At 30.4% G+C, this 13,067-nt stretch overlaps 1 protein-coding gene across 1 annotated transcript in view; it reads right to left on the reverse strand.

The window, feature by feature from the left end:
• Positions 1-13,067, reverse strand: part of LOC107441908 (uncharacterized) — a 208,420-nt gene that overhangs the window by 166,391 nt on the left and 28,962 nt on the right. Inside the window, exons 12-18 of the mRNA XM_071181726.1 lie at positions 12,888-13,009; positions 11,633-11,736; positions 9,875-10,015; positions 6,141-6,277; positions 4,179-4,273; positions 486-583; positions 289-410 (exon numbers count right to left, since the gene is read on the reverse strand). Of these exons, the coding sequence (XP_071037827.1) occupies positions 289-410; positions 486-583; positions 4,179-4,273; positions 6,141-6,277; positions 9,875-10,015; positions 11,633-11,736; positions 12,888-13,009 (819 nt within the window). The remainder of the gene's footprint in view (positions 1-288; positions 411-485; positions 584-4,178; positions 4,274-6,140; positions 6,278-9,874; positions 10,016-11,632; positions 11,737-12,887; positions 13,010-13,067) is intronic.

A 13,067-nucleotide genomic window follows, 5' to 3' on the forward strand; every position in this document is an offset into this window, starting at 1 on the left:
TTTTCATCCAATACTATTACTAAACAAATTGTAGGCTTATATAATTTACCACTTTGATATGTCATGCTAAACCTTTTAAAAATTAGCAAAATTTGTTTCATACTTGCAGATTTAGTTTGTAGTTATTTTTCGTTGTGGCCAGACGGGCAAGCCATGTAAAATTAGCATAGCATTCAACGTGTAGCTTTTTTCGTACGATAAAATGAATAAACCTAATAATGTAGTAGGCTTAGATAGTTTACTAAAGAAAAGAAATTAAACTCAAATAAAAAATAATCATGTACTTACATTGTCACTGTATCTGATTCTTTGAAAAACTTTGTTATGCTCTCAAATAGAGGATTTAACTTAAAATAGTTCATAATATCTTTCATTTTCAGTATTGCAAGTACAATGTTCCTCTCGTTTATCTGTAAAATAATTATTTCTAGTTAAGTAATGTGGCATAAATAAAACAAATTAAATGATTTTAAAATCAGACTTACAAATTTATCTTTATCTAAGTTGTTCAGTCCGTTGATGAAGCTTGTAGAATTAGGTGATACAATTTTTGACTCATCTTCGAAATTCGGATGTATAACTCCTTTGGGGTTAACAAAAAGTGTATTATTAAAAAAACATGAAACTTTAATGGAATAAACTGAACTCTCGATACATGAAAAAATTTTGTTCTGCGAATTTTTGCCCACAGGAGATTTTATTCCATGATGCTTTGCGCATGCGTTATTACGCTCAACCATAATACGTCTGCTCGATATTCTATACTCCGATAATTTTACCGGAAATCTACGGATTTTTTTTAAAAATCAAATCAAAGTTACTTTTTTACATTTGCAAATTTTTTTAAACACTTCTTAATCATCGCTTTTAATATATCTAATACATATTTATTCATAAAAATTTGAGCTTTTATCTTCATTTAAGCTATATATATACCGATATTGATGTATACTTTTTTAATTATATTTTTAAGTAAATTTCTTTTGTCTGCACGAGCGTCATGACATTTTGTTGAGTGTGAACGAGTTTATAATTGATCAAGTTTAAATTGAACAAGTAAAAAATTTATATAACAATGTATATATTTAATTAATGATAAAGCCTAACAAATAATAACTTATAATTAACACGTTGAATGCCATGGGGTCACCGGTGACCGGCACTGAGTTTGTTCGTAGCTCCACGGGGGTCATCGGTGACTGGCGAAATCAAGATTATTAAAAACACATAATTCGAGTAAGTTTTTAATTTTTTATATTATTATCGTTACTAAAATGGTTTGAAGAAATTAAAGCAATATGCACACAGAGATGCCAACTTGCTCCGGACAGCGAATAAATATTTTCAAGTTGTAGTTTATTAATTGTGATTCTTGGTTTAATAAATTCAACTGAGTAGATTTTTATTCACCATTATTTCTAAACAATTTGTAGGCTTATATAATTCACATCTTTTTTACAGTTATGTCATGCTAAACCTGTTCAAAAAAATTTAAAAAATCTATCAAATTTGCTAATTAAGTTAGTAGTTATTAACCGTGTGACAAGACGGGCAAGAAATGCAAAATTAGCGAGGCATTAAACGTGTTATTAACTGGGCTTGTGTGTAAAACAGAATGTGTCAAACATAAAAGACTCATACCTTCTAACATTTGAGGTTATTTGAGAAACCATTTTTCAGTGGTAGTGAACTAAAGTTTTTCAACCTTTTTGGGGACGGACGAGTCATAAATGTATTTGTAGGGAATCAGAATGGAAAAAAAAATAAAAAGCGGTAGCTTAAGTTTGGACAAGGTTTATTTTTTATGATTTAAAAGTCTTGTTTTTGCTTTTACTTTAATTCTAACATATCAATGTTAATTTAAACTATATAATTTTTATTTTGAATTAAGTAGTGGTATATTAAGTAAATCAAACTATTATTACTCCTCCCCCAAATAAACAGCTATAGAAACATTTTGCCTACGAGTTTTATTTTTTTTCCCACCCTGATTGTCATCACCTTGAGCAGGGATGGGCAAACTTTTTTGGTCAAGGGCAAAAAAACGAAGAAAAAAGTTTGATGGGCCAAGTAAAAACTTCTGAAATAAAAAAATGATATGAAAGTTTTAATTTAGATATTTAATGAGATGAATGAAATTGCGATATCATTTTTAAAAGTTCTTTATAATGAGGTTCCAAGTGAGATGCACTTATTTTTATGCTCAAGGCTGATTTTTTCAAAGGTTTATAGTTGAAAACACTTGTTCACATATATAAGATGAAGCAAGCATAGCACTGATTTTCTAGGCATGAAATATTAAATTTGGGAAACTAGTTTTTGGTAGTGATTCATAAAACTCTAACTTTGGCATATTTAGAAACAACTGCTTCAGATGGCGCCAATCTACGGCTATTCTATAAAGAACTTTTGCTTTCAACATTTTACCAATTGAAGCTGCCTATTTCCCTCAATTTATGTTTTGTAAATAGAGAAAAAAAAATAGTCATCTTTGTTAAAAAAGAAAGAACAAAAACAGCTTTAAACAAAGTAGATAAGAAAATGAATGTATATTGTTTATATTCGTCACGGATCGGCAAGTTAAAATTCTATCCACGGGCCGGATAAAACCTTCCGGCGGGCCACAGTTGGCCCGAGGGCCGTAGTTTGCCCATCCCTGACCTTGAGAATGCATATATGACTCGCCCGTCTCGTAGAGATTAAAACAAACAAAGTTTCCATAAAACTTTTATCAGAAATTAAGAGCATGACCGTTTGTTTATCTGACAGTTTATATGTTTGTTTAAATTATTCCTATATTGAATTCTTTTAATTTTAATTATTAATTATGAATTCTTCTTTTTTTTTTCTTTTCTTTTTTTTAAATAACCGTCGTTAAAAAGCAGACCTAATTTTGAATTTATTACTACCAATATTTATATCCGTAACATTGAAATTTTTGATTCCAATTCAGAAGACAAGCGAACTCCTAGATCAAATATTGGGAAAAATTTGCAAGGATTTTCTGATAGAACTTACCCACTTATGCGTTACATGGGGAGGAAAACCAAGAAATCGTCCCACGGTTAGCCTGACGGCAAGTGAACTCTTACCCATGATTCGTCTACCGCTGAGGATAATTTACGTCAGCACTGTAATCGGTGCGAACCGGGTGCGAATTCTTATCAACCAGCCATCGCTGGGATTCGATCCCGGGACACCTCATTGCGAAGCGATCTATCGCTTGAACCAAGAATGGTAGAATGGTAGAAAGCATATAAATCTCGGTGCGCTGCCGCGAAGCGGCATTAACCGATTCATCTGTAGTAGTAATTCGATGATGAGGAGTAGTGAGGTGGAATGGAGATGGGGGTAGAGGTGGTGCTTAGCACCAAAAATCGAGAGTGTATTTCGTGTGTTAGGGCAAACGTCATATCCCTAAGAAAAAAGGCAGTGATTGGGCTAAATTTAGTGTTATCGTCAATTAATTCAATATCTAGGAGTGAGTTAAAATTGCTGATGGTAAAGGTTTTTGCTTCATCGTAGAAATTTTTGTTCAAATTTTTTATATAGACGTTGATGTCATCAATTTTAAGATCTCTTTTTATACTATTATTGCTAATGCATTTAGGGGCGCCGACGAGTCTTCTTATAATCTTCCCTTCTGCCATAGAGAGTTTTCGCTTGAACCATCACTACTCTATGATATATATTTTCTGAAACTACAAGAAACTCATGGTAGTTAGAGGGTCTGTATACCGCATTAAAAGTCTATAAATTGAAAGATCCCGGATGAGCCCTACACTCTAGCTCCCTTCTTCCTTTCAGAACTAAGGTGGTAGATTATTTGAATAGAATTCAATTTCGGTGATGGTTGCGCAACGCAGTTTTGAAGAAGTTTTTGAATACGTAAGGGAATTTTTTTAAATGCTGCTTGTACTGTATTCTTACCACTCGAAATTTATGTTCCAGAAATCGAGAAGAAAGCCCATTTTTAAAAAAACTAATTTCACTGTTACATAAATCAAAATGTTATATTCACTGTAATAATTTTTAAGATGGATGGGTTAGGGGCCACTGCGTGGCCTAGGCACCCAGTTGTTTAAATAAAGCAAGCAAGTAAAAACTAATTTAACATTCATTTAAATTCTATGTATAAGTAGTACTATTTAGTGCAGTTAGTGGTTCTATATAATTACCATTTATTTGCTGAGCCCCGCACTCCATCACAGATATCAAATCATCGATGCTCTCGTTTTTGTATGCATACTTGGAAAATGAACTATGATCGATCCTATAAAAAAAAAATTGTAAATCGATAGTAATTTTAAAAACAATAATCAAAGAGGTATGACGTAGCTGTTAATTCGAACAGTCGTTGGGTAAATTTTTGTAAAGTAGTATAAAAATAATAATTACAGCGAAAAAATATTTCTAAAGGGTCAATCATTTAGTATTTTGTTTATACTTCAAATTAAAACTGTTTAATTATTGATTTCCCATGAAGGGTTCCTTTTTTTACGTTACAACTCAAAATTTATGCTATGAAGCAGAGGTTCCCATCTTCTTTTTGGTTACGAAACCCTAAATGAGCAATATTAATTCAATTTATAACTACAGTATATAAAGACTATTGTGAAGGTGTTAACCTATACAAGACTGCTGTATTTAGAAAATATTTAGTTAGAAAAATGGTATTGTTTCATCATTAATAATCTTATATTAGGTTTTATATCCGACAGTTCTGAAGCTTAATGCAGTCTTCTTATGAATTTGTGTTTGCTATATAAACATAAGCTGAAAATGATAGAAATAAGCCTAACTATGGTTTTCTTTAAAATTAAAATGAACTGCTACATACGTTGAAAATTGTTAGTAGAGAAACACATTATTTATTAACAATACAGTCATTTTATTTCGGTTTGAAATAACGTTTGGCAGAGTTTTCGGTACTAATGCAGTATTTAATAATGAATGCTTTCAATAGTTCATTACTATATTGTTATCTGAAAAATTATATGTATTTTTTTTTAAAGAAATCTGATATTTCCTTATCATTGGCATTTTACTTTAAATAATATCGCAAAGCTAATCAAAATATTAAGTAAGTAAATAATGGAATATTGATTGGACATAAATATAATTACAGGTTTCAAAAATGTTAAACAAAATTTCTAAAAGAAGTCCTAACTCTTGTAACCCGTTTACCTCTTACGCGGAACCTTAGGGTTTCATGGAACCCTGTTTGGTAACTACTGCGATAAAACATATATATTAATACATATTAGAAAAATTCTTAGAAGCAAAGTTACCTGCGCTACTATAAGGAAATTGCATAGAATAATTACCTTATCTATCCTGCAAAGTGAATGACTTAAACAAAAATAGATATTTATTATTATTTCGGTTTTCAGATTAAAAAAAATTAAGTCCAACTAAGTCATAACCTAACAGTTTAACCTAACATTAAACTCTGAAGTTATCCTCATGATTTATTCATTAATATTTATTCCTTTGCTTATTAAAATTAATTTATAATAGCTTTAACTAACCATACTTATAAATCGGACTGCTGAACATAGAATTGTTCTAGTTTCATAGTACAAGCCCTGGTGGTCTCTCTGATTCATTGAACCTGACATTACTCAAAGAGATAAAACAATGACATGACTAGACATATAGTCGAGTATATAGATGGCGTAAATTTAAATGTAGAAAAAAACGGCAATATAGGTACAAGAGCGGTGGACCTACTTCTCTCTAAAGGCTGGATTGCTGAAATAATTTTTGGTATGAATACTATGCTTGATTCTACCTATATATGGTAGTTAAGAATAAATAGTTAAATTAAGAAATTACTTATTAATAAAATCTTTTATATTTTTGAGCACATTCCATTAATTAAAAAAAATATGACATTTTTTTCTTAGCCTTGACTAATTTACCTAAATATCTCTCTTTTCATTTAACATTCTCGCTTTTAATTAGCAAATCTACAATTAAAAAAATTTTATTCTATCAATTAACAAATTATTTTGAAAATACCAACGATTAAACACTCAGAACACTCACTTCAGAACTACCGTTTTAAATACATTTATGTGAGCTTTTGAAAGTAAATAGATTTTTAAAATAGTAAACTTTAACCAATGTTTACTTACCCTGAGTTTGAGTCAGTTGCCCATTTTTGAAGATTTTGATAAATGCTTATGTATTTCTCTTTGCTTAATATTTGTTTCAATTTATCATGAACAACGTGAAGGTTTTCTTTGTCAGAGTTTTTATTTGAGTCCAGCATCTGCAATAAAAGAGGAAATAAATAATAAGAATTAAATAAAAAAAATCGAAAATCCATTATAATTAGCTTATTTATCTTATACACTTATTTCTCAAAAAAGCTAATGTTGCCTTTTTTATAATACTACATTAGATTACGAAATGTAAATTTGGTAGCAAAACTGCTTAGAAGTCTTTTTTAAGACATTTTAATTTTCGGTCTATAAATATGACCGTAATAAAAGGGATACAAGTTAAGGTAATGTCATCTTTTATGTAACCAGAGCTTCATACTTTTAAATTTTGTACCATCACGATATGTAATCCATTCGGAAAAAAACGTACTTTTAAAAAGCTGCTTTCATTTCTTCTAAAGAAGTGAAAAACTCGTTTTGCATCAAAAAGAGACCTTTTTTTAGAAGCTAATTTTAACAAAGAGGAATTAAAAGTTGGTAGCATTAAGAATATTTGAAGTTGCTACCAGCTCCAGCTTAGGAGTACGTTTCACCAAAGATAGAGCTACTGATTGGATTACCATTTTGCTAAATAAAATGGTGGTAAATAAAGGAGACATACTTTTAGTATTTATAAAAATTGTGACTACCATCAAGGATTGTTTTTTTTAACTCGTTGAATGCCATGGAAGTCACCGCTGACCGACACTGAGTTTATTTGTAGCACCACTGGGGTCACCGGTGACCGGCGAAGCCAAGATTATTAGAAATACATAACTTGAGTAAATTGTTAATTTTTTTTAATATTATTATCGTTACCAAAATGATTTGAAGAAATTAATGCAATATAGAACACACGAAAATAGTTTTATTTATATGCACGGCGATGCCAATTTGCTCCGGACAGCGAATAAATATTTTCAAATGGTAGTTCATTAATTGTGATTCTTGGTTTAATAAATTAAATTTAGAAGATTTTTATTCACCACTATTTCTAAACAATTCGCTGGCTTATATTATTCACCACTATATCAATACATACCCTCTAACTTATGAAGATTTTGAAAATAATTCTTTCTAGTGGTAGCGAACCAAAGTAGAAATTTTAAAGCAAATGGATCTCCCATAAAACTTTTATCAGAACTTAAGAATCTAGCCAAATGGCCTGCACTTTCATAAGTAATAGTGGACAAGTTACGCTAAAATTAATTTTTTTCAAATATTAAGACATTAATTTTGCTACCGTCTGAAAAGAAGATTTCTGAAACTACGGAAATTCCGTAGCAGTTGGAGGGTATGTCAATATATACTCCAATGCATACGACCGATCATCAGCTACGCAGCCCCGGCATGGAGCACAACCATTGCTACTCAAAAGAAGAAACTGGAGAGAACTGAAAACGAATTTCTCAGATACATCACTGGAGCCCCCAGATCCATGAGAATGAAAAATATAAGAAGAGATTTAAAAATCAACAAAATAGATGAACACATAGCTGAACTATGTGCAAGTTTCTTCAGAGGTGCACTCTCCTGTCATATATGCAACTACTTTAAAAACTTTTATTTCGAGCTAATCAAAGACAATATAAAATATAGCCCGGCGACCGCCCTTTTCCTATCCGATGGAGTTTTGTCCCGTCAATTTTGTAAATACTTGTATATATTTTTGAGCATTTATTATCATGCATTTTTCCTTTTCTCTGTGGCTACTGTGCACCTGAGAAGCTCGGGAGTAATACCTCTGGGGGAGACGAGGCAGTCTGCCACAAAAATCTCTTCTCTCTCTTAAATTTGTTTGTTTAATATCGCTACTTAATTTTAATTTTCACTCAGTAAATGTTACTGAACCCCAACTTTCACCATTCATTTGCGCTTCGGCGATTTACTATTTATTCCCACTCAGATGAATTAGTTAGAGCCCCTGCCGGGGCTAATGCTAAGATTACCACCACATATGAGTATGAGTATATATATATGTCATGCAAAACCTTTTAAAAAATTAGAAAGATTTGTCTAATATTTGCAAATTTAGTTTGTAGTTATTTGCAGTGTGGCCAGACGGCAAACCGTGTAAAATTGACATGGCATTCAACGTGTTAAGTGAAATAAATCTGTATGAAAATGTGTCCAAACGGATCTGTAAACATATCATAAAAAAGGAAAATTTAAATTCTAGCTAATGAGGAATTAAAACTTTCGATAATCCCTTTATAAAGTAGAATTTTGTAGGCACTTAACTCATTTTTAATGTCAATTCATCAATTGTTTTACCACCCGGTATTCAAAATAATTAAAAATTATATGTTAGTGTGTAAATTTTGTTTTCATTCAAAATATTTTTGAGAAAATTTCAGGCTAAAAGGCGAAAAAAATCAATATACCAGTGCATAATTAAGCAAATATCTTCTGAGGAAAAACGAGATACAATTAAATTACTCTAGGTTTTTCGCTGAATTTGATTAATCAATTTTGAAAGGAATTTGTTATAATCAAATTTCCATTTAGATATTACTATCGTACAAATTTTGAAAATAGAAATTTGTGTTTTAGAACGTTAAAATACTTTTTCATTAAAGAATATGAGAATAATTATTTTCTAAATGCGTACGTATAGTTGCCAATTTTTGCACTTTTTATGAATTATATTTGAGTGAGAGATACAATTGTATCTCTCACTTTTTATGTTCATATTATTACATAAAAAGGAATTCATAATTTTAAAAAAAAGCATGCATACTACCTCTTATAAGTGTGAAATTAAATACCTTAGGTTGTAAAATATACACTTAACATCTAAAACAAAGCAAGTGATGTTATCTAATTGTAACCTCTTTTAAGTGTCAAATAAAAATCTTTGGCTGTAAAATATCAACCTAAGGTCGAACTGGTGTAAGAAAATGCACCTCAAGTTTTGAAATATGAGGTTGTGTTTCGCACCCAACTCAACCTCACTAAATACACCTCTATTTCAACTTCATGAAAACAACCTCAAATAAATCTCAAAAACACAATAAATTTTTTGTAAGGGAAACAGTTTTTTTTAAAACTTTGTTTTTTATCCGTAGCCGACCCAATTTTTGGGTTTACGGATACTGATGTTCAACTCCGTAGTCTTCTAATTTTGAACCAATCCAGAAGACAAAGAAACTCCTGGAGCAGTACCCCCAGAGATATTGATTTGTTATGGGAACATTAGCGACTCGACAGATTTAACGTGCATCGGTCATCATTTACTACAAGGGTAGTCTTCGGCAGCCGGGGATCGAACCCACGGAATCTTGGACATGGGCCCAGTGTCCTACCAGCCAGGCTATCTCGGCCTCAAGGGAAATAGTTGTGGAGAATGAGTATTTCCTACGAACAGCACTTAGTCACTAATTCATACAGTTAGCAACTTTTTCAACTAATTTAATCTATTGGCAACTTCTTTTAGATAATTCAGTTCGTTGGCAACTTTTTTAATTAAGAAATACTAATTATGAAATTTATGTATAAAATTCTTTAGTTTTCAACATCATAATACTGAATTTTTATCGCTAATTGTTTCGATATTTTGTTTTGAAATTGTTAACTCTTTCATCAGGCACTCTCCGGGATAGAAATCAGGAAGGAAAACTAAAAATTGAATAATGAGTTAAAACGAATATAGATCAAGTACTTACTTTTTCTGTTAATTCAGCTATTCTACAGGCATAGTGCTGAAGTTGGTTGGCATTGTGAATTTTTGAAGAATTAAGTTTCTTTTGGAATTCATCTACATTACAGAAATCTATATAACCTTTAGCCGTGCTGTTACCATTTAACTAAATACAAATAAATGAAAAAAAGTAAACTGATAAAATAATTTCTTTTGTAAAGTTACACAAGCATTGAATAATTGAATAATGGATAAGTAAATAATGAATAAAATAGTAAATGATGAACGAATAAATGAAGAACGAATAAATGAATAAATAAATCATGAATAAATTAAAAATATGTAAATGAATAATGAATAAATTAAAAATATGTAAATGAATAATGAATAAATGAACAATGAATAAATAAATAATGAATAAATGAAAAATTAATAATGGATAAATGAAAAATGAATAAATTAATTGAAGCAATTATTATAATGCATGTTTATTAGTATGGATTTTAAAAATTTCATATTTTAATTGTGCTCAGCATTCTTTTAACCCTTATATGTAATAACTGCTAATAAGTAAAGTTGGTCCTTTAATTCTGTCCCGGATGCAGAGTTTAGTTCTTCCGAATAAAAGGTTGAAAGTTTTTTACTACCAATTATTGGACTTTTCTGGTTAAGCAACAGACCTGTATAGCTTGCTCACATAACCTACATGATTTAGAATAAATTTGAAATTTTTTCCGGCAATTTCTTATTAGTTTAATACAGATGTGAAATATAATGTAGAACTAAATTTACAAACATAACATTCTGTGATATATATATTTTTAAATGATATTTGCTTGTATAATTTTATGCTTACTCTCTTTTAAAAATAAAAAAATTGTCAACATATAAAAATGGATCAAAATTTGAATATCAAGGCTCCTTACCAGTAAAAAGTGATTTTGTCTTAAATGCTATCTGGGCAACGTTGAGCTGTGCCAAAAATAAATAAATCGAGTTTTTTAATATAAATAATCCCAAAAAATCTTTATTAGAAAGATTAAAAAAATCTTTATCAAAAATACACATATTGGTGATAACAGTCGATATGCATGTTTCAATCGTACAAAAACAGCTCAGGACTTCAAGACACAAGACTTGAAAGGAGTGAATGAGAAGTAACCAAAGTGATTTGAAATATAAAACGTAAAGTTGCCAGCCATGGAAAATAAAGGTTAGAAAGAAAACTAGACAAATCTCAGTAGCCAAGAGTGAAGATGAACTTTTTTCCATTATTTCCATTTTTCTTTGGCAGCTTTACGTTTTATATTCCAAATCACTTTCGTTTCTTCAAATTTATGCCGAAGGTCTAGAAAACAGATGCCTATTTTTGAGATCTTAAAAAATGTCGACTGTTATATCCAATATGTATGTTTTTAAAAAGTTATCTTAGAGTATGAATATGCTAATGAGGAAGATAGAACCCACTCTGCTGATGATATTTTTTAAATGGAAACGAAACGGCTGGTTTTCAATTAAAATTATATGAAATCATTGAAAACTAATAATGTAGAAAACAAAGAATTCATCATACAGAACCGAAAGGGTTGTTTTTCTTTCTTTACTTTTTTTATTTTCTAATTCTATTTAAGTATGATTTATTTGCATTTTTATTAAGGTAAGACTGTTTTTATAATAAATTATTAGTAGATTAGTTTTTTAATACATTTAGTTCTCTTTTCGAAATACTGTAAAACCACTTCAGTTAACCTTTTTAAAATAGTTTATGTCTGAATTTTCTTACCAATTTTGACGAATCAACTACAGTAAGAAAGAAAGCCCCGAGCAAGTCTCCAGCAGTATCAATGAATGCCGATGAATTTGTATTTTTCAATGCATTTTCTACATCTGGAAAAAAATTATAACATAATCAAAAGCAATTAGTCAAGCTAAGATCTGCCAATAATGAATTGTTCCCCCCCTCTCTTTTTTTCTCTTTAAAAATATGTAAAAGCCCAATTTTATTTAGAATACTTTTGTATTTTTATGGAAATACAAACTTAATTAACAAAGTAATTATTTGGATTTATTCTTGATGCTTTCAAAAATGGCTATAGAAATTTTAAACATAAACCGTACACTGCTATACCAATTATTGGTGACCAATTTTACCTTTTTTGAGGACATATAATATGATATGAAATTCAAGTTATGGCTCGAGAGGTGCGTGAGGAAGTAGTACAGCACGTAATAGAGCATTGGAATGAAATTTTTTTTGTCTTATAGTACGACAGAGATGGAAATAATTTTAATACATCTGCTGCCTACTATGCTGAAATGTCACGAATTCATACTTACGGTGGTTTTGTGGTATTTTATGGCTGCTGGACAGACCTTAAATTATTGCTAAAATTAACTACGTTTAGAACTTTGACAATATCGCGGACATAACTTGAAAATTGCTATAATTAACACTAAGTTTACGGGACGCGTCATTTTGACGCATTTCGAATTTTAAAAACCCGTTTGCATTTTTATTTTATCTCTTGTAATGACTTTTATCCATTGATCGAGGTAAATATATATTGAAGTTTATTTTCTTCAAAAGCATTCTCTTCTTAAGCATTCTGAAGTATTGAAATTCTCTTTGTGATATACCTATCCCTACGGATATGCGTCAATTTAACGCGATCGTAATTTAGACAAAATTTTGAGTAAACATGGCTCAAGTGGACATCTCTGTAAGTGCTGTTATATGTATTCGTTCCTGCGTCAAAGTGACGCGTGTTCGTAGAGGTAGGTATATAAGAAACGTTCGTAAACCTATAGTGTTAAAATAAAAATACTTCCCTGCGAGTAACAGATAGACGATGAAAAAATAAATTAATAAATTATTTAAACTAAAATGTTAGGATTAGAGGAGAGGTTGAAGAATTCAAATATTCAAATTCACTTGAACTAAGCATTCGGCTTGGTTACCATTATAGTTTATATGTCGTACAAGATAATTTTAAAAGTTGACCAACCTTGTCCCCAAAGCACAAAAATAAATCACTCACCATCTGTGAGATCAGTTAATAGTTTGATGTAGTTTATCGCCTTATGAGCTTGACTAGACGTTTTATGTGGAACGATTCTTAAAATATTAACTCCAGTTTCAATTAAACTCAGGACTGTGTTCCTGAAAAACATAAGTTTCAATCAAAAATAGGTAAGTTTGATGATAGAATAAATAATTG

The sequence above is a fragment of the Parasteatoda tepidariorum genome, chromosome 6 (genome assembly GCF_043381705.1).
Source record: "Parasteatoda tepidariorum isolate YZ-2023 chromosome 6, CAS_Ptep_4.0, whole genome shotgun sequence".
In the NCBI taxonomy this organism is placed as follows: Eukaryota; Metazoa; Arthropoda; class Arachnida; order Araneae; family Theridiidae; genus Parasteatoda; species Parasteatoda tepidariorum.